Source organism: Podarcis pityusensis, assembly GCF_964106645.2.
Source record: "Podarcis pityusensis genome assembly, chromosome: 5".
NCBI lineage: Eukaryota > Metazoa > Chordata > Lepidosauria > Squamata > Lacertidae > Podarcis > Podarcis pityusensis.
In genome coordinates, this window is record NC_138032.1 from 36,617,121 (window position 1) to 36,637,863 (window position 20,743).

The 20,743-nt window shown below is 42.6% G+C and overlaps 1 protein-coding gene and 1 long non-coding RNA gene across 8 annotated transcripts in view; one reads left to right on the forward strand and one right to left on the reverse strand.

The window, feature by feature from the left end:
• Positions 1 to 1,015: 1,015 nt before the first annotated feature.
• On the reverse strand, positions 1,016 to 8,168 carry LOC308478023. The gene is made up of 3 exons (XR_013986818.1): positions 7,997 to 8,168; positions 2,043 to 2,087; positions 1,016 to 1,389 (listed from the first exon to the last, which is right to left on the reverse strand). It is a non-coding gene; the product is annotated as an uncharacterized lncRNA (long non-coding RNA).
• A 114-nt stretch (positions 8,169 to 8,282) lies between these two features.
• Positions 8,283 to 20,743, forward strand: part of EPHB1 (EPH receptor B1) — a 357,336-nt gene continuing 344,875 nt past the window's right edge. The window contains exons 1-2 of one of the 7 annotated variants that reach the window (XM_081007270.1): positions 8,283 to 8,674; positions 19,123 to 19,247. In XM_081007270.1, coding sequence (XP_080863396.1) covers positions 19,227 to 19,247 — 21 coding nt within the window. In that variant the 5' untranslated portion in view covers positions 8,283 to 8,674; positions 19,123 to 19,226. Of the gene's footprint in view, positions 8,675 to 18,039; positions 18,180 to 19,119; positions 19,248 to 20,743 lie in introns of those variants that run through there. The other 6 variants (XM_081007269.1, XM_081007272.1, XM_081007271.1 and 3 more) reach the window with 6 other exon arrangements.

Here is a 20,743-nt window from a genome sequence, read left to right on the forward strand (position 1 = left end):
ATTTCTATCATTTAAAAAACATGGGAGGGGTCTTGTAATGCACCAATAAGTCATTTTTATGTCATGTAAAGTGCAGTCCTGCTCTGGTACTCTGATAAATGTGGTGTGTGAACCCTTTATGTATGTATTTGTTTATTTATCACTTAATGCCAAAATGGGCTTCTAAGCAGTTTACAAGTATAAAAATGAATTACGCAAGCACCCATAGTTAAAATGTGCAATAAAGCATCTGTAGAAATATTCATAATTAAAATAATCAAGAACACAACCCCATTAGAAAAACACAGCAGTTACGACAGGAGACTCTGATCAAGATGTGGGACTCAGACCATGGGGTGGCTGTGGACACTTTTGGCTATGCACACCCCTTACATACAGCCCCCAACTATCTCTCCAGATCAAATTTCTGCAAATCCTTGATGTGCTGGTTTTCCATTGATGGCCCAATGGTGGACCATTGTCCTAACTGAACATTATATCATATTTGTTCCTCTTTGTCCTGCCCCCCCCCCCTCAGACCAAAAGAAAACCCACCCAGATGCTATTCTGGGCTACATTTCCTGCTGCTGGGGCTGTCCCTTTCACCTGGTTATGCTGAGGTGGCACAGTGGCAGCATCCAATGGCTGACTCCGGTTGATCAGAAGTTATTTATTAGCAGCTAAGACTTTAGCTAATCATCTGAATCAGTAAAATTCCAAAATCCATCACAGGACAACCACTTTATTGGGCCACCCAATATTTTTTTAAAAAATTAAATGCATACATTAAATTAATGCCACAAAATAGTGAGCAAGCTTTTGGGTTCTCCATAACTCTTCATCAGGCTATATATTTTTTAAAAGCAGATGGTGGGAAGTTGGGGATGGGGAGGGGAATATAGGCTGATGTTGAAGTCACACAGTCTGCATTTCGTGATGGTCTTACAATGGAGTGTAGTGGGAGGCAGCAGACAATTAGATTAGGCTCTACGATGTGCTATGCAAGTTTCAGGTTGCACTTGAATCAGTAAGGTAAAAAGTAAACTTCTGCTGTTAAAATTTTGCAAGCTCTGAAGTTTCAGGCCCTGGCTATTGTGAAACTGAAGTTGTTTCTCTTTATGTGCTGGCTACCTCAGCCTTCTCATTAGCCCGAAAGACCAGTCTGTTGACACTTGTCAGGGTTAGAGCAATGAACTGGGTCTTTGTACCTGGCAGAAGTGGGCAGATATATGAAATATGAAAATTTTAATCCCATTGCCTAGTATGACAGCTTTGGCTCAGCTGCAGTACTTTGTAGAGTTGTTCTTATCAATCAAATGGAGTGTTAATATGTGCTGACACGTCCAAAAAGAAATTCAGAATGCTAATCTTCAGATCTCCTCTGCATTTGTGCTCAGATGCTCAACCGCACTGTTACAGAGGTAGAAAAAGAGAGAGGGGGAGGGGGAAAGGACTCACACCTCATCTTTATTTTCATTGTGAAAAGGGCAAAGGTATTCCATTATTGTTCTAAGTGAATTTCCCTTTACCAAGGGAATCGTTAGATTTACCTCCACTCTAGATCCCACTCTTTCTCTTGGTTTAGTTGCCAAATTAACCTTTGTATCACCTGGTTTCCTTTCACACTGCTTTTCAATTTAGGCCCCAAATTGTTCAGGCACACAAGTAATTGTCCTCCTCTTCTTGCCCCCTTTTGCCAAGGTAAGTCATTTGATCTCCTCCAATAGCAATGTGTGAGGTTAGTCCTTGCTATTCCAAGACCATATGTCATCCTGAGGCTTTTTCTGTCTGGAGTATCTTCAGCAATTAACAGCTTGTGGAACCACAATGCCTTCTTGGAAATTCATTTAAATTACTAGCACTAATTAGTATTAATATCGCAATTTATCATCTGATATATTTTAAATATTGGCTTGTGGGAAATGACAGGCTAATTTAATACAAACCCAACTGTGTAAAGAAAGAATGCTGATATCGGGTGGCTATTCCCTTCCCAGCCCAGCAAATATGGTGTTTTCATCAAATTTGAATGTCCTATTCCTATTCCAAAATTCCTTACTTGCCTAGGTCTTCATAGTCCTTCTCATATTGCTGATGTTGTCTTCATCCTAAAACAACGAAGCTTAGCTTTTATTATTGCATTTTTAAAAAAGCCTTCCCTTCCTCCAAGGAGTTTAGGGTGGTATGTATGGCCCCTCTGCATATTTTTATTATCAAAGAATCCTGTGAGGTAGGTTAGGCTGAAGGATAGACAACTGACTCATGGCCAGCCAGTGAGCTCCATGTTGGAGAGGGAGAACTGAACTTGTGTCTCTTCTCCTGGTCCAGCAGTCAATCACCACACCCTACTGGCTTTCGACTATGAAAGGAAGAAAGCCTAAATTATCTTAAACTGTTGAAGAATGTGTAAATTGTCCAGGGTGAAAACCACCAAGCAGCTGAAAAATAACACACAATAAATAACAGCTTCCGCTGATGCTGTTATTATTGATGAATGGCATGCATGCCCCCCCCCCCCATCTCTCTCAGCAAACATAGCTACAACCAGCAGGGCAAAATTTCATGAATTGGAAGTATCTGAGCCAGAATTGTTTTCCTTAGAAGTGAGACAAAAGCACCCCCCCAAACATTGGATTGATACCTCTGGAACCACAAAATCATAGAGTTGGAATGGACCCGAAGAGTCATCTAGTATAATCTCCTGTGGTGCAGGAATCACAGCTAAAGATTGGCAGATGGCCATCCTGTTAGAATTCCTGCTGCATGATTGCAGTCATGGGATTTTTGTCTATCACATGACGGTATATGTTTTGACTCCACAGAGTGGGAAGTGACGGAGACAGGATGTTTGTGCTACTGTGTTCCCTGAAGTGGGACTATTGTTCTTTGTTCTTTCTCTTTGCTGTCTGATGCTAGAGAGAGAGAGGGAGCCATGTTGCAGTGCTCCATGTGTGTTCATATGTAAATAAAGTTGATTAGCCAAAATGCTGAGTTGCTGAGGTCTGTTATGCAAGTTGTGCAAATTCTGTGGATCCCTAAATGTGCCGATGTCTGTTGGCATCGGTCGCTGTGATGTTCAGGCTGAAGAAAGCTTTTGAAGCTCCCAAACGATCAACCAGGAGGGAGGGAACATGCCAGTTGGGCATGTGTCTCTGCCAGGGTCCTACTCAAGTGTAGGCAGAGCTCCTGACACATCCAACCTCTGTTTAAAAACCTCCAATGAAGGAAAGTCCACCACCTTCCGAGGGGGCCTGTTCCACTGTCACACAGCTCTTACCGTCAGAAAGTTTCCCCCAATGTTTAGTCAGAATCTCCTTTCTTGTAGGCTGCATGAACACCATACACTTAAAGCACATTTCCCCATCCCAAAGAATCCTCAGAATTTTAGCTCTATGAAGTGTAAACTAGAGAACCCAACTTGAGCACCAACAATTGCCTTCATAGTCAGACTGAGACTTGCATCGTTTTGGTGATTGAACCTCTCAGCCCAGACCAAATCAACGCCTGAACACAGGTAACCACTCACTCACTCACTCACTCACTCACTCACTCACTCTCTTTTGTATCCTTGCTTCTGCTATTCCTTCCCTCCTTCTCACTGTCTGAATTTAGACTGAAGCAAAGACTTTCTTTTGCCTTTGTGATCTTGTAAAACTCAATATATTATTATTATTTATTGAATTTATATACCACCCTATACCCGGAGGTCTCAAGGCAGTTCACATAAAAAGATCACAGTATAGAAAATAAAAATAAAAACAATAACCCAATAATACCCCCACCCCAAGAGCCACATTTTAAAAGGGTATGGGATGTTGATCAGGTCAACCAAAGGCCTGGTTAAAATGGAACCTTTTTGCCTAGTGCCAAAAGGTGTATAATGAAGGCGCCAGGTGAACTTCCCTCTGTTGCTACCCTCTGGACCTCTCAAGGAGGTGGCACACAAAGGAGGGCCTCAGAAAATGATCTCAGGGTCCAGGTAGGTTCATATGGAAAGAGGCGGTCCTTGAGGTATTGCGGTCCTGAGCTGTTTAAGGCTTTATAGGTCAAAACCAGCACTTTGAATTGTACACTGACAGCATTACATCAGTTGTAAGCATTGTGCTGTTGAGGACACTTCCTCAACTAGTTTCACAAAGTGACATTTTCCAGCCAAGAAAGGTACCATATCCCACTCCCATCTGGCTGTGAAGAAGGAAAGAATGACTGTTTTATCTGAGATACGTGTTTATCAGATTGGGAAGGGAGTGAACATGGGATTATTCAGTTCTGGACCTGAAGAATTCTGGATCAGGTCCAGTGGTTCTTCTGCTCCTATTTAAGAGGTGCTTGTGGCTGTTTGGAACAGAATGCCTGACGTTGAATACCCTCAAATGGTGTTGTTGTTGTTTAGTCGTCTTAATTGGGTTTGGCTCTCCGTGACCCCTTGAACCAGAGCATGCCTTGGAGACTCTGACTTTCTTCTCAAAGCTTCTCCTTTTTTATGTCCATGGAGTTTTCTTGGCAAAATACTGGAGTGGCTTGCCAGTTCCTTCTCCAGGTGGATCACATTTAGTCTAAACTCTTGGCTATGACCTGTCCATCTTGGGTGGCCCTGCACGGCATAACTCATAGCTTCTTGGAGTTCTTCAAGCCCCTTCACCACGACAAGGCAGTGATCCATGAAGGGGTCAAATGGTGTAGAGGAGTGTGATTGCAGCCATAGGAGTATTTCTCAACCCTCCTTAAGTCCAGTTTGATATCCACCCCCTTTTAATTTTTTTTTTGAGGGACAGCTGGTGCAGAACTAGGTTAGGTCTCTTACGCCGAAAGTATCTTGCTAGCTGCAGTACAGAGGGCAGGCAAAGGCTAAGGAACTCACACTAATGTCACGAACTGTGTCATTATTGCCTGCAGATAATTAAAATGGATTTTCAGGAGCAAATGCTCCCTGCACTGTATGTTAACACTTCACATTTCCTTTCATCAAGCCTCCATATCTTAATCCTCTGGAAATGGCTTGGCATCACTTAAAACACCATCAGAGAGCAAAAGCAAAGCTATTAAGACAGAGCTGGTTTTGACATTAAACCACTGCTGGCTTAATATACTGACCTTTGTTTAGAGTCGCAAATGTATGAGTCATGTCTGCAGTCTTGCCCATGATACTAAAAATGAATGGAATTGCGGGGCCATTCATGGAAGAAATTTCTTATGTTTAAACATGCAATATATTGCCAAAGGACTTAAAGACCCGGGATGTTACAATAACATCCCCTATCACCAAGTGACACTGGCATTCTATAAAAATTATTTACAACCTGATAGAGGCAAATGACTGGTAGGAGCAGTTACCAAAGGCTTTTAGAGGCAGCCTGCACCTCTCCATGATAGTTCTGGACAAGCCTCCCTTTCACACACAGTTTATGAAATATAATATAAAGGCCACTTTTCTGTACCCTCAGCAGAGAATGGGGAGAAAAGCCTGGGCTATGAACATTCACTCATCCATCCATCCATCCATCCATTCTTTGAAAGAGTTGGCATGATCAAGAGTCAAATTTAAATGTTAAAAGTTAGGAGGCAGATACCTTAAATATCACAGCTAGCTTAAAACTGTGATCCATAAAAGTATGAGGATTCATTTAATTTCCTTTCTCAGTTTTAGAACCTATAACCATATCATTCTGAAGGTTTGCTACATTTAACCAGCTGAATAGATAGCATTTTTGCTATATGTTATCTGTCAAGATGTGACCAGCCCTGGTGTAATTCTGGATTTCATATAATCTTAGATGTGGCACATGCTAATTTGATACATTTCAGAACATTCTCAAACTAGAGCATCAAGCAGCCTGATAAGCCTATCTAATATTAGACCAGTTACCAAGGAACAGCTTTTGAGACATCAATGAATCTGCAGTTGAAGGAAGAGCTCCAGGAAGGGCCATCCACATCTCTTCTGCAATAAGAAGACAGATGTGTACAAGTGCTTGCTGTGGGATCATTTACTATCTAGCCTGCTCTTATTTGACTGGCAAAGCATCTTAATGTCTAGGTAAATCCATCTAGTTAAGCTACTGCAAATCTGCTTTGCATATTCACCTGCACCCGTCTAACCCTTACTTGTGTAGTAGCAAATGATTCGCTGATGAAAGATGGTGCGACTTAAACATTAATGCCTCAGAATCGCATTGCCTTTTCAGAGGCTGAGAAAACCTTTTCTACAACTTTGGTTAGTTTTGAAGTGTGTGTGTGCACTTTGAAGTTATGTGTTGGGAGCATCACAGAGGTCGTTGGACAGATACCATTAATTAACTTATTTTTATTTATTTTGTATTACACTGGTACCTCGGGTTACAGACGCCTCAGGCTACAGACACTTCAGGTTACAGACTCCGCTAACCCAGAAATAATACCTCGGGTTAAGAACTTTGCTTCAGGATAAGAACAGAAATCACGCGCTGGCTGCTTGGCAGCAGTGGGAGGCCCCATTAGCTAAAGTGATACTTCAGGTTAAGAACAGTTTCAGGTTAAGAACGGACCTCCGGAACGAATTAAGTTCTTAACCCGAGGTACCACTGTATTGTATGTAAATTTACTTTCTATTTTTTTTAAAATGATATTTATTACTTTCCAACAATTTAAACATACATAGAAAAAGAAAATAAACAATACAATACAATACAAAAACAATACCTAACACTAAACTAACAAAAACAATTTAAACTAAGAGAACAAAACAAAAACAATTTAAACTAAGAAAACAAAACAAAAACAATTTAAAACACATCAAATAATTTCATTCTTTCATTCACTTATTTCCATGACCTCCTCACACCTCCCTTTTTGTATACCACTTCTATTTAGTTGTTTCAGCAATTCCTTTCCATCTTCCTCTGCTTTCCATCCTATAATTATCTTAACACATTTTAATCTTATTTTTCCCTTTAATTCTCTATTAATCTATTTATACTTAATTCCTTATAACATTTCTACTGAAGCCATATAACTTCATTCCAACATTTTTCTAACATTCATTAATTTTACAATATTTCTGTAAATAGTCTTTAAACTTTTTCCAATCTTCTTCCACCGACTCTTCTCCCTGGTCTCGGATTCTGCCAGTCATTTCCGCCAATTCCATGTAGTCCATCAACTTCATCTGCCATTCTTCCCGGGTAGGTAAATCTTGTGTCTTCCAATACTTCACGATGAGTATTCTTGCTGCTGTTGTAGCATACATAAAGAAAGTTCTATCCTTCTTTGGCACCAATTGGCCGACCATGCCCAGGAGAAAGGCCTCTGGTTTCTTCAGAAAGGTATATTTAAATACCTTTTTCATTTCATTATAAATCATCTCCCAGAATGTCTTAATCCTTGGGCATGTCCACCAAAGGTGAAAGAATGTGCCTTCAGTCTCATTACATTTCCAACATTTATTTTCGGGCAAATGGTAAATTTTTGCAAGCTTGACTGGTGTCATGTACCACCTATAAATCATTTTCATTAAGTTTTCTCTTAGGGCATTACATGCCGTAAATTTCATACCTGTGGTCCATAACTGTTCCCAGTCGGCCATCATTATATTATGTCCGACATCTTGTGCCTGTAAATTTACTTTCTAGAATATCTTTTTTTACACATGCACAACCCATCATGATTTCTAACTGGTGTTAATGGAAGTCAGTTGGCTCCACCTCTTCATTCTCCACCCCCATTAAAAATAGTAGAGAATTTAACATTTAAAGTGCTAAACCCAATCCTCCTGCTATCAATTTCCTATGTACAGCCTCTGCTTACCCTGGGCTGTGGGTTTTTTTTTACAAAGTGCATTTTCCCCTAGGAAGACAAAAGTATTTCCACAGTGTTCCCAGTAAACTCTGTCCATTTTGCCCTAGGGGGCAAATAGAAGCTCCAGGATGTATTTGATTCAGATAGGAAATAGGGTCTTCAGAGAAAGTGTTAACCCCTTCCTTCAATGGCACAGGCCCCCTGAAGCTGCATTTTACCTTTAAAAAAATAACCAGTTGGATACCTGATCATGGATCACCACTTTCTAGCTTGGCCCTGTCTGGATCTTAATCTAGATTTGCTTCTTATCACAAATAGCACTACATCGTCAGACAATTCCCTGGATATCACAGGAGCAACACTCAGTTCCCTTTCAGACCTTTTGAAGACTTTCCATTGTCTCCTGCTGCCTTGGTCCATGCTTGGCAACAGCACAGTATACAAAAGCCAGGTCACAGTGGCTGAATGTTCACTGTGATGTCACAAAGTCCTGCCACTTGGCAACCAGACCTAAAGCCAGAGTTTCAGAACAGCCAGATAGCCAGAGAGACTATCCATTGCCTATCCTTGGTATCTTAACTGACTGAGCTCCATTGCTAATACTCTAAAAGGCTCATTTTTAAAGGGATGAATACAGCTTCTTCAAATAAATTCCTACTGTATTTGAATTAAAAGAGGCTATTTATTTGATTTACAAGGAAACAGAGGAGACATATGTAGCCATGAAGACTCAAGGACAGCCCAGACTTCAAAAGCTCACATACTCAGGCACTTTTTCTACTAGCACCGTCTGTGAACAGTTTCTCTAGCAGATGAATTAAAAGCAGCCGACTTATTTGTACATGCCAAGGCCTGGAATTTTGAGTAAGAAGTCTGAAAGGTGAATCTTCCAAGTATGGCTTACATGTCGGGATGTTACCAAGTATGTGTGGTCTTTTGTTTTAATGAATAACTTTATTCAGTTCTCGGTTCACTGTTTGTGTCTGAGACACTGATGGGCATGTGTGGTCAGGAAATAGATTTCTCAGTAACATAGCTGACTCTGGATGTGCTACCGCAAGACGTTTGATGGGACTGCCTCTCTATATGGCTTATTTTTGTAATTATATAGTATCATCAGTGTGGGTGGCATTTCACAAGAGGACAGGGCCCTGACCCAAGGAACTTGCAGTCTCTAACATTTGACGCAGGAGAGATAACAGAGGACAGGAAGGAAAATAGAGGCAGGAAGAGACAGAGGAAGAACATTCATTTATTTCAGTTACATGTGCCTGGGCTTAGTTACAGTAGGGGATGCCGACATAAAAAAGCAGTGTGTAATGTATTGATCTTAGCTATCACATTCACCATACCAAAGCAAGTTCAAGAGTCATCTAAATACCTGCTTGTTATTAATGACTAGGAGTTGCACCCCTGCTCACAAGCCCCCCTGTCTTTCCCTCCACATTTTTAAATTATTATTTCTAATTATTATTTCCATTTTATTACAAATTGAACTGAATTACTTTAATTTAATACAATTTCTTAAAATCAGGTTTCCCGCTCCCATTGCTATCATATGTCCAAAGATATTCCCCCATAGCTGCTTCCTTTCTTATTTAGTCTCCAGTTGACTTCCTTCACTTGCCATTAAGCCATTCTTCCAGCTGTCTGCCTTTTCACCTTACAAACAGCTACCTTGGTTTCATCTTATATGTATATAATCTATTTCATCTACATTTTTATTCCAGACCTGGTGTGTTGAAAGAGTTCAGTTATTTCTCTCGTTGTTCAGTTCTTTGCAGTGTTTATCTGGGTGGCACAAGATCACATTCCATTCCATTCAGTTGTTATCAAACTAATATGTGAACCTCGGCCATAAATAACTTGCAGAGTGAACTTTCCAGACTACCGCCATTAAATTCCCCTTTGCAATTCTTTCTCGGCACACAACACACAACAATTCCCCCCCCCCCCCAGATTCAGCCTCTCTTCAACAACTGTCCAGCTGTGGGTCATTTCTTTTTCCCCACTACAATCCTCAACAACACACCCCATCCAGAGGTGGTTGTAAAAAATAATCAATTCACCCTTGGTTGAGGGGGTGGGGCAAAGCAAAACTTTATTAAATAACTTGTAGATCATAAATCAAAGGCCCATCCCTTTTTCGAAATATAAAACTGAGTAGCAACTACACATGTCTCTTTGTTATGTAGAGGAGGACAGGATAAAAAAAAAGACTATTCGAAACCATAAGAAAGCGCAAAGCACTTTGTCTTCCCCCTTCCTTTCATAGCTGTTGTGGGGATTCACAGAAAACCATTCAAATACCTTCAGAAAACCAGTCCCAGTTCTTTCAGCAGCTGATTGATTGAAGCCTATTTGCATATGATGCTTCAGGAGCACGTCTTTATTAATGCCAGTTATCCAGATTGAGGAGGGACCTGCTACAAATCAGGCTGGTAATGGAGGCTCGTCCATGGCAGTGGCACACTCCCAGATCACTCCCGTTCTGCCTTCCAAGTTGGCAGACACAGGATTGCATGTCACTGTGCGATGCAGTGAACTTCCCAGACCCCACTGGAAAGCATCAGAAAGATTAATGCCTCATTTCCTTCCTTCTCCCTGCCTGAACTTCTTTGCAATCCCTGTATGGCTATGAAGAACCACCACCATTGACTCACGGGCATGGCCGGAAACTGTCATTCCCTCCCCATTTACCCCTAGAGCTTCCCCTTCACACCCCATGCAACTACTAAAGTCACTTTTCTTGACCTCTTGGTTCCGCCCCCCATGGGAATCCAAGACTGTGGTGAGGCACTACAAATCCTCCAATGGGGGCTGTGATCTGACGCAGATCCAGACTTCTGATGTGGCACTACAGATCCAATGGGGGCTGCATGATGACAGCCTTACATTTGTATGTACAGTGGTACCTCGGGTTAAGAACTTAATTCGTTTTGGAGGTCTGTTCTTAACCTGAAACTGTTTTTAACCTGAGGCACCACTTTAGCTAATGGGGCCTCCCGCTGCCACCACCGCGCGATTTCTGTTCTCATCTTGAAGCAAAGTTCTTAACCCGAGGTACTATTTCTGGGTTAGTGGAGTCTGTAACCTGAAGCGTCTGTAACCCGAGGTACCACTGTACATAGGAAGAAATGTCTTGACAAAATTGCATATGACAGCAAAGCAGACAAGTCAGGCATGTGCAAAGGGGCTCCACGTTTGCTGTTGCCGTTTAGGAAAAGCAATACTTCTCATAGGTGTGTTGCTGTATAAAAAGAAAGGAACACAAAGTGATTATGAGAAGTTTTGCTTTTTCCAGATGGTAATGGCAAAACACTGCACTGTTTGAGGCTGCAATCTTTTACACCTTTGAGCTCCTTGGGACTGAGTAGATATGCATAAGATTATGCTCTAAACTCTAAGCGTATGCATATGTCTTTGAAAGCTTACCTTGCTGAACTCAGTGGGACTTACTCAAGTAAACAGGGATTGGATCAGGTTTTTAATTCAGTATACAATACAGTTGTACTTAACCGCAATATGAGGATAATACTAACCAACCTGTCTAACGATCATTGAGATAAAGCATATGAAATATGTTGAACATTCAAAAAGCACTATTTACACATTAGGGATTATTATTGCTGCTGCTATTATTATTATTATTAGGATTCAACCTGATCAATTCACATTGGCTTTACCACATCACAGAATTGAGCTGTACATGAAGAACGCAACACAAAATAGTAGCTCAGTAGCTCTTCTAAGTTTTATTACCAAATTACATTGCTAATTCTTCCATAGTGTCTTAACAGCTGTTTAATTTCCTAGGGAAAGTGTGAAATCCTTCTCTGGTGACTGATTTAAAAGTCTCACTCATGTCATAGATGTTTGAAAAGCAGATTTGTTTGCTTATTTAACTGTAAACATTGGCATATGTCAGGGTTTATGTACAGTAAAAATGGAAATGTTTTCAGGATGCAATCCTGTACAAAACATACTCAGCTCCCAGTGATTTCCCTAGTCTTTAAGGCTACCATTCTCTGCTCACTTACCTGGAAGTAAGTCCCTTTGAACTCAGTTTAGCTCACCTCTGAGTAGACACATAACGGATTGCACAGTTTGGCATTCTCACTTCTGCACTGGTTTTCCTGAGGGCTTGTTCTCTTTTTCCAGGAACTGAACATTCTAGATGAAAACAACCACTCTGAGTTGCAAAATCACGCTCCCTTTTAGGAAGGGACGGATTACAAAAAGATGAGAAGCGATCCACCGAGTTGGACAAAGGCCACTTAGGGGGCAGAACCAACCACCACCACCCTGCACAGACCACCTCATGCAATCTGATTAATGTGCTGTGATCTATTGCAGAAGGTGCATTCTAACTAAACAGCCGCAGATGATGGAAGCAAGTGGTGCAAGCCTTGTGTGGCAAGGAAAGAGCTCCACACTAACTAGTGAAATGCTTACATTGGGGTTGGGGAACCTTTTTGGCTCCCTGGGTCAGATCCTTACCAGGATCTGTTCTGTAGACCCAATTTGACAAGTGAGTGGGGGGCCACCTACCTTTCAATCACATAGCATCATTATGATGGTGCATGAGTGATATGATTGGCCATCCCTCCCATCAAAATTCATTGCAGGGGTTCCCAAGTGCCTGCTGCTGAGGGAGGCCAGAAAGTTGTCTCCATTGTAACAGGCTTCTTTCTCTCACTTCCTGCAGCAGTGGCAACAGTGGTGAGAGGAAAACAAAGAGGAAACTGAGAATTGAGCCCCCCCCCCACTTGTCAGAGGTGCAAAGTCCACCCCCCATGCTTATCCTTTCAACCAGTGACATCAGAGTTTGAAAGGAGGAATTCGGGAAAGGGCTTTGCAATCCTCCCCCTCCTTTGCACCTCTGATTGTCTCTGCATAAGGCAAATGCTGATTCCCGATAAAATCAGGATTTTGGAGTTTTTAAAGCGTATTAAAAACGCCTTCATTATTTAGGTGCCAGCCAAAAACGTTCCTTTTTATCCAGGCCTTTGGTTTATCTGTTTGACATCATATACCCTTTTAAAACATGGCTCTTTTTGGGGGGTGTTATTGGGTTATTGCTCTTATTTTGATTTTATATATTGTGATCTTTTCTGTGAACTGCCCTGAGACCTCCGGGTATAGGGCAGTATGTGAATTCAATCAATCAATCAATCAATCAATCAATCAATCAATATTTATTAATTAAAAATATAAATTTTCATGTGCTAAAAGATCATTATGTTTAGCACCAAAAATACTCAGGACAAACATAGAGGGAAGGCTTTAGACAGAACACAACCAAGAGAATGCTTCTTTAGTATATCTGGTTAAATATTTGTGAACATACAGTATATATTCCAATGTTTAGGTCCTTGCAAAGTTCTATGAAAATTTTATGACTGGGAACAGTATATTATTATTTCTTGCCGCTGCACTTGGTGGCCCTTAGATGACAAGTACTGTATAGTGCAAATGATTGTTTTTATTATCTCGGTTGCTTTACTGCAGCCAGCAAGGGGCTATCATTATCGTGATTTGTAAGAACAAACAATATTTCTCGCAAAATAGGTGAGTCACTCATGGGCCATACCTGCAGTCCTGTAATCACAAAAGAGCTATTTTCTTCTACTGCAGAAAGGAAAACCTGTGAAAATCATTGCTGTCGACTTTTGCTATAAAGTTTGGCTTCTCTCAAAATGATTTATTAAGTGAAAATTTGTGATAACCCAGCGACTCTTGAATCAGTACAAGGCTTTGATTCTGGCAGGCAGCTCAGCCCTTCAAAAAGGATGGGGGCATCACATATATGCACCCTCCAAGATGATAATACCCTGGCAGGACAAACCTGATATTCCACCATCCTCTCTTCATCTTCTTGATGAGGAAAACGTGAATGGAGCCAAAACCTCTTTTCCCCCTTGTCCATTTTTATTAACATTGCCAAGACTGAATCTTGGGGATTTAGCCTTGAATCAGGACGACTTGGCTACAGCACTCCAGAATCAGTTGTAGTAGCAAAGAGACCAAAGCCCAAAGGACTACCATTAGTAGCCACTGGAACCGAAGCCAGGAACACTCCACTCTGTGCATGTGATGAGCCACCAGAACTGCATTTTAGAGCATATCTCTGTGTTCTTAGGCTTTGGATTGGCCTTGCTTACACAGGCTGACTTTTGGACCCCTTGAGGCACAGAGAGTGAGAAAGGACTTCTTCTTTGGGCTGTGCTTGGACAATAATAATCTTCCTAGCTCCGGTGTGTTTCAATTTGTCCCTCAGCTCTGGCTCTGGTTCTTGGTCTCAACTTCCTAGCTTGTCTCCTGCCCCAGCTCTGACCTCCTGGTGCAATTCCTGTTTTCCAACTTCTGGATGGCTCCACTTTGACACCAGCGGATTAAGCCCTGTGGCACATGGAGTTTCATGGACAAAAGGAGATTTACTTGTCTTTTCCTTCCAACTGTGTATGCTCTTGGTACTTGCCAAGTTTCCCCAGAAACTCAAGGCAGCATCAAAAACACCCTCCAATTCCCCCCCCCCCAGCTTTCCCCCCTCAGCTGGAACTCTCTGGAACTGAGTTCTGGAACCTCTTGGGTGGGAACAAGGGAGCATGGTGAGTTCTGGCACCTCTTTTTCTAGAAGAATAGCTCTGCTCCAATGGAATGCTGGGAGCAATTGTCAGAAAAAATGGAGAAATGGTGAGTGCGCACAAACGCTTGCACGTACCTAAAGAGACTCTTTCGACTGTACACAATATAGGTCCACGTTAGGAAATCTATGTGTCTTACAGTCTGTTGCAAAATGACACACAGCTTGTGGATCAGGCATGTCAGATTTATTATAAAATGCCCACTGTGACTAAATGGATCTTATGCTTATGCAGTTATTCATCCCTGTGCCGCTGTTTAGCTGCGGTGAAGCCATCTTTGACTGTACCTAAAAGCCTTTCCTTTGAAGCATATGTCAGCCAGGAGATAAGCTGTCAGACTGAAACAAGTTGTGGCATTAAGCAAGGAAATATGCTATATTAAGAAATAGGATAATCTGTGTTTTAATCTTGAATCTCTCTTGACCAAAGGGGAGCCATGATTTCTGTTCTGTATCGCTTGAAAGTATCTCTTTGTTCTCCCTGACCTGTTCCTGGCAGGCCAAATTGTGCCAGCTACAACTGCCGTTTGTTTGTGAAGGTCTTTTCCCTGATCAAAGCCCTCTGTTCTTGCAGATAAAATGTCTGCTGAATTCCTTTCTTCTTCACCAGATGATGGTCCATCAAGCCTTAAGAACTGCGGGTTCATTTGCTGGTTGCGGGCAGATAACCTCCTATAGGGAGGGATGTCTCTTTCTTGCTACCTTATCTGAACTCCATTGTTGTGCTACTATGAATAGCTAATGCCATTTGGTACCCACATGGTCTCCAGGCAGGGAAATTGCTATGATATGTCCAAATTGCATGGGTAGGTTAAGGACATCTCTCTCAGACTGTGATTACACATGCATCTTTGACCATCCCAGAATCTCCTCACTGACTTCTTCATTTCTTGCACATCATAGCTATTTAGAAGTTAGGTTTTCCTCTGATTTAAACCTTTCCATGCTCCTTCCAACCATTTATTATTTATTTACTTATCTATGAGGTTTCTTATTTTTCTTAACATTTTAAAAGAAATGGTCCCATGGTGGGCTAGAACAATATAATATACATTTATGAAAACCATTGCAATTATTTAAAAAAGCCAAACCATTCCCAATGGAAGAGAACAGTAACAGCTAGTGCAAGTTATAGAACAGATGCTGTTATTTATTTTATTTCTAAATGTCAACAATTTAAGTTCTCTTCAATGTAAGCCTTGGCTTTGTTAAGTATATTGAACTCTGCTTTGGATCATCCTAAATCTTGCCCAAAGTCCTCAGCAAATCCTGTTGTTACATCTTAAATGACTACCTGAGTATCATTTTCAGGAGTGGAAGAGACCCATACGAAGAGAGACATGTATAAAATTACACATTCTGGAGAAAGTGATGACTGCACTCCCTGCTCCCATAATAACTGAATCAGGAGTCCTCCAATAAAACTGAAGGTGGAAAGATTATTTGACAGATGAAGGGAAATACTTCATCACACAGCATATAGTTGAACTATGGGATTTGTTCCCAGAAGATGTCGGAATCTCCATTTGACTGAGCCACTCCTCTGGTCGAGTCCTCCGGAATCTCCTCCGACGATGATTAACGACCTAAGCCTTTGATGAGGCTCCAGGCACATTCTCATTAAGCAGAGTATACGCAGCAGAAGGACGAGAAATATGAGCTACATTGCTAAGAGTTTTATTTCTAACTACGCAGACAGAAAAGAATATACATCCTCTCTCTGTGAAAGCAGAGAGGCAACTGGAACAAGGGAACAGGAAACCAGCAATATCAACATCCGTCTCCCATCTCCCATGAGACTTCCAACAGTCTGGAATCTCTGGAATGTAAACAGAGTCTTGTGACTCCAAGCACTGCACAGTGACACAAACAGAAACCTAACAGACATGACCACCAACTCTGGTGACTTTGAAAGAGAATTGGACCAATTTGCAGAGGATAAGGCCACAAGTGCTGCTAGTCATGACAGCTATGCTCTTTCTCCACAGCCAGAGGCTGTGGACTCAGTGTAGCTTATGGTTGCTATAAAGTCCCACAAGGACTTCACTTTAAAGCAGGGTTTCCCAAACTTGGGTCTCCTGCTGTTTTTGGACTACAGCTCCCATCATCCCTAACTAGCAGGACCAGTGGTCAGGGATGATGGGAACTGTAGTCCAAAAACCACTGGAGACCCAAGTTTGGGCAACACTGCTTTTGAGGATTAAAGCAGAGATCCTTGTGGGACAGTAATGTGATCTTAGACCACCCATATTCAGCATATGGTCTTACTGATTTTAAGTAACATCAGTATGCAGCAACAAACTTATCCAAAGGCAGGTGCAGTATTGTACTGGGTAGGTTCACAGCAAATAGCTCATTTTGCAAATGCAAGTCTGAGAGAAATAGTGGGCCTGTTAGCATCCTTTCCCCCCGCCCCTCCTCTCTGTGTGCTAATCTTCAGGGCTGGCTCACTCGCACTTTCCAAAATCACATAAAGACAGAGATGTTCAAACATGTAATTTAACGATTTTTCAAAATTATTATTATTTCTCCTGATGGCGCAGAGGAAGGATTTCTCTCTCTTTCTCCAGCCGCAGTAGCACAAGTGCAATCAAAGAATGAAATAACCAGGTGTCCTTCCTGCCTGTCCGTGTTCATAAGCAAATACCCCAGCTCTTCCTGGGCCAATGTTCAGAAATGGGTTCAGCAGAGCTTTCTGAGGACAAGCCTTCTGATGGTACTCAGACGGGATCCATAGGTGGCAAGATGGCTCCAGATTTTGAGCCATTTGTATGACAAGGGAAAGAAGTGTGGGCTTCAGATGCAACTCTGGGTTCCGCATTGGCCAGCTACTTTGATCCTGTGCCAGCCTCTTTGTTTGGGCACAAAACTGTTGATGCCCTTCTGCAAGACAAATGAAATCTTTTGATGCCAAACAGATGGTCCTTGCTCTGTGGCCACATGGTTTGGCCTGGAATGTGTTGCTTGGATTAGCTTCCCCTTCTGGGCACACGAGGGCAAAATAAACTGATGTCAAATGTTCTGGCAGTTGTAGACAACAGTAATGGCTTGCTAGGAAGCCCTCTGTATGGGGCAGGGAGACCTAACATGTATGTCAGTTGCTTCAGGTAAAGAAATCTGCTGAGGGTTCTGCTTTTGTTTCATGTTTAAATCTCTTTAAAATATATAGGAGCTACAAGTGAATACAGTGGTACCTCAGGTTACAAACACCTCGGGTTACAGACACTTCGGGTTACAGACTCCGCTAACCCAGAAGTAGTACCTCGGGTTAAGAACTTTACCTCAGGATGAGAACAGAAATTGCACGCTGGCGGCGCGGCGGCAGTGGGAGGCCCCATTAGCTAAAGTGGTACCTCAGGTTAAGAATGGACCCCTGGAACAAATTAAGTTCTTAACCAGAGGTACCACTGTATAAAACAGTGGGCTACTTTTGCAAAGAGACCAGGTTCCACTGAACTGGCTCAATCAGACCTGTGTGTCTAAAAGGACATGACTTGAACTGGGCAACCAGACAAACGTTTTTCAGCACTTTAACTCAATCACTACAGTTACTATGATACTCCCTGGGCAGAAGCACTGAGGGTCAGCTAGATTAGACAATGGCTAGTCTCCCCAAGCTGTCCTGTTCATCTCTAAGTCTGGTTGCCAAGTGGCAGGACTTTGTGACATCACTGTGAATGTTCAGCCACTGTGACACGGCTTTTATATCTTGTGTTGATGTCATGCATGGCACAAGGATCTTCTTTGGGAAAACCTATATGCATAGGTGCAGGAAGACTAGGTAGGAGCCAAGCTCAGCTCAAGCTGAAAGTTTAGAGGAACCAGGGGCAGTGGGGCAGTTGCAAGTGGAACTGAGATTTCCCTTCTTTTGTAATGTTCAAGTTCTGAACAATCTCAGTAACCTTGGTCTGACTGGTGGTGTATGCATGCAGAGGTATAGCGTGGGGGTGGGGTGCCGGGACATTTGCTCTAGGAGCATTTGTGTGTGTGTGTGTGTGTGTGTGTGTTGCTCACACTGGGACTGGTGTCACTCCAGCAGTATCTGCATCGGCAAGAGCAGGGCTGGCACATGGCGGGCTCCATTCACCCACTGGGCCCCCATGTTTGTGTACCCCAGGTACCCTGGGTGCCATGAAAACATGCTCCACTGCTGCATGCATGCATGCATGTACTTGTTTTGCTTGAAAAATAAAAAGAACAAAGCTGTTAAGGAGATAAGCAACTATGCAACCTTTAGAAGACATCTGAAGGGGATGTTTTTAATGTTTAATGTTTCATTACGCTTTTATATGTGCTGGAAGCCACCCAGAGTGGTTGGGGCAACCTAGTCAGATGGGCAGGGTACAAATAATAAAATTATTATTATTATTGAGAAATAGCAACCTTGGGGGTAGGGACCCTTTGGCCCTCCAGATATTGTTGAACTACAGCTCCCATTACCTTGATATGTTGGCTGTGGCTGATGGGAGTTTGAGTCCAACAACATTTGGAGGGCCACAAAGGAAGGGTCCAGGAGGAACCTCAGATTACAAATGAACCCCACAGAACAACAGGATGCAAGAGGCTGATAGAGACACGTTTCCTTCAGCAATGTGCCTCATGCCAATAGGTTGTCTCCCAACCAGTGTGCTTTCAGCAGGCCTTCATTTTCATGCACTCTTTTGTACATATTTGGAATCAGACTGTCACCCGTTTTCCTGACCCAAATTCTCTGCCTTCAACAGCAGCAGGTGCAGCTTGACTCAGCACAGTGGCAACGTGATGGGGGGAAAAAACCTTCTGAGTTTCTGCATGTCATGCAGCTTGTAAACGCAAAGCCTATGGTGGAATGATAGCAACCAGCTGCCTGGTGAGTGCTTAACCTTTAGTAATACATCTGCCAATGGGAGTGTTTTTCAGGGATATGCCTGTTCATTAGAATCTAGTTGGTCAACAGCCTTAGAGAAACTTCTTCCAGACGAGGTTCTGCATCACTAGGGATTATGGATGCCTGTGGCAGGTGAACTAACTCCAAAACATAATAAAAAACAAACTGCTTTCTTTGCACCATTTTCATGCAGAGGCCACTGGCAGAAACTGTTAGTGCATCACTTTATAAAATACTTCAAATGTCCCTCTTTATGGTCAGCTTAGGCCCAGCATCAACACCTGGCACCCCACGGCAGCTACCAAGTTCACAGTGCTGCAACAAGGCCCACATTGGGTAGTTGGGTCTGTGAGTCTCCATTTTAATTTCCTATAGTGCCTTGTAGTAACAATATGCTGGGCCTGGTCTGGAAGCTCCAGTTGATGGTGAATGCAGTGGCTACACCACTAACGGGGGCAGATGACTGGCAGCCAGTGACACCTGCACTGGCTCTCCATATGCTACGAGGCCAGGATCAAGGTTGTCATATTCATAAAGGGGAACCTCCACTTATGTGGGATGCGCACCTTCTGGCACACAATGCCTTTCTTACCAGAGGCTCCCATAGGACAGGGCTTAGGAGCATCACTTTGTCAGTATAAATAACATTGTGTTCTGTCAGCATGTGAGGATTTACCGTATTTTTCGCTCTATAACACGCACCTGACCATAACACGCACGTAGTTTTTAGAGGAGGAAAACAAGAAAAAAAAATATTCTAAATGAAACAGTGGATGTATGATTTTTGTGGTTCATGCTGTGGCCACAGACATGTGATCTGACAGTGAGTTTGGAGTAGCCCAGTGCAAAAATCCTGAGGCTCCATGTGGATCCATGCTTTGTAACCACGTTTTAAGTGGGGAGGGAAGGAAAAGCACTCAAGGGACAAGGAGCACGCGTGGGGTGTGTGGAGAAGGATGCTGCTAATAATGAAGAAGAGGGGTATAAGGGGAGAAGGCTCCTCTCCTCTTCCACTTTGCTCCTTTAAAGCAAGCAGGCTCTGCTTTTCTCCCTCCTCCCCGCTCATCCCTGGCTTAGCGAGCTGAAAAACTTTGCTGCTATGTAGCGAGCTGAGTGGGGAGGAGAGAGGGACAGAGAGCCTGCTTGCTTTAAAGGAACCAACCGGACAGGAGCTGCTTACACTCGTGTAAGCGGCTCCTCTCCTCTCCCGTTTTGCTCCTTTAAAGAAGCAGGCTCTCTGTCCCTCTCTCCTCCCCACTCAGCGGCTCTTCTCCCGCTTTGCTGTTTCAAAGCGAGCCACGGAGGAGGGAAGGAAGGGGAACCATGGATCCTCTGCTCACAACTGCAGCAGATCCCCCCCGCCACCCGTAGGCATTCCCTCCATAACACGCACAGACATTTCCCCTTACTTCCTGGGAGAAAAAAAGTGAGTGTTATGGTGCAAAAAATACGGTAATTGCAGTTCTAACCTGCCCAGC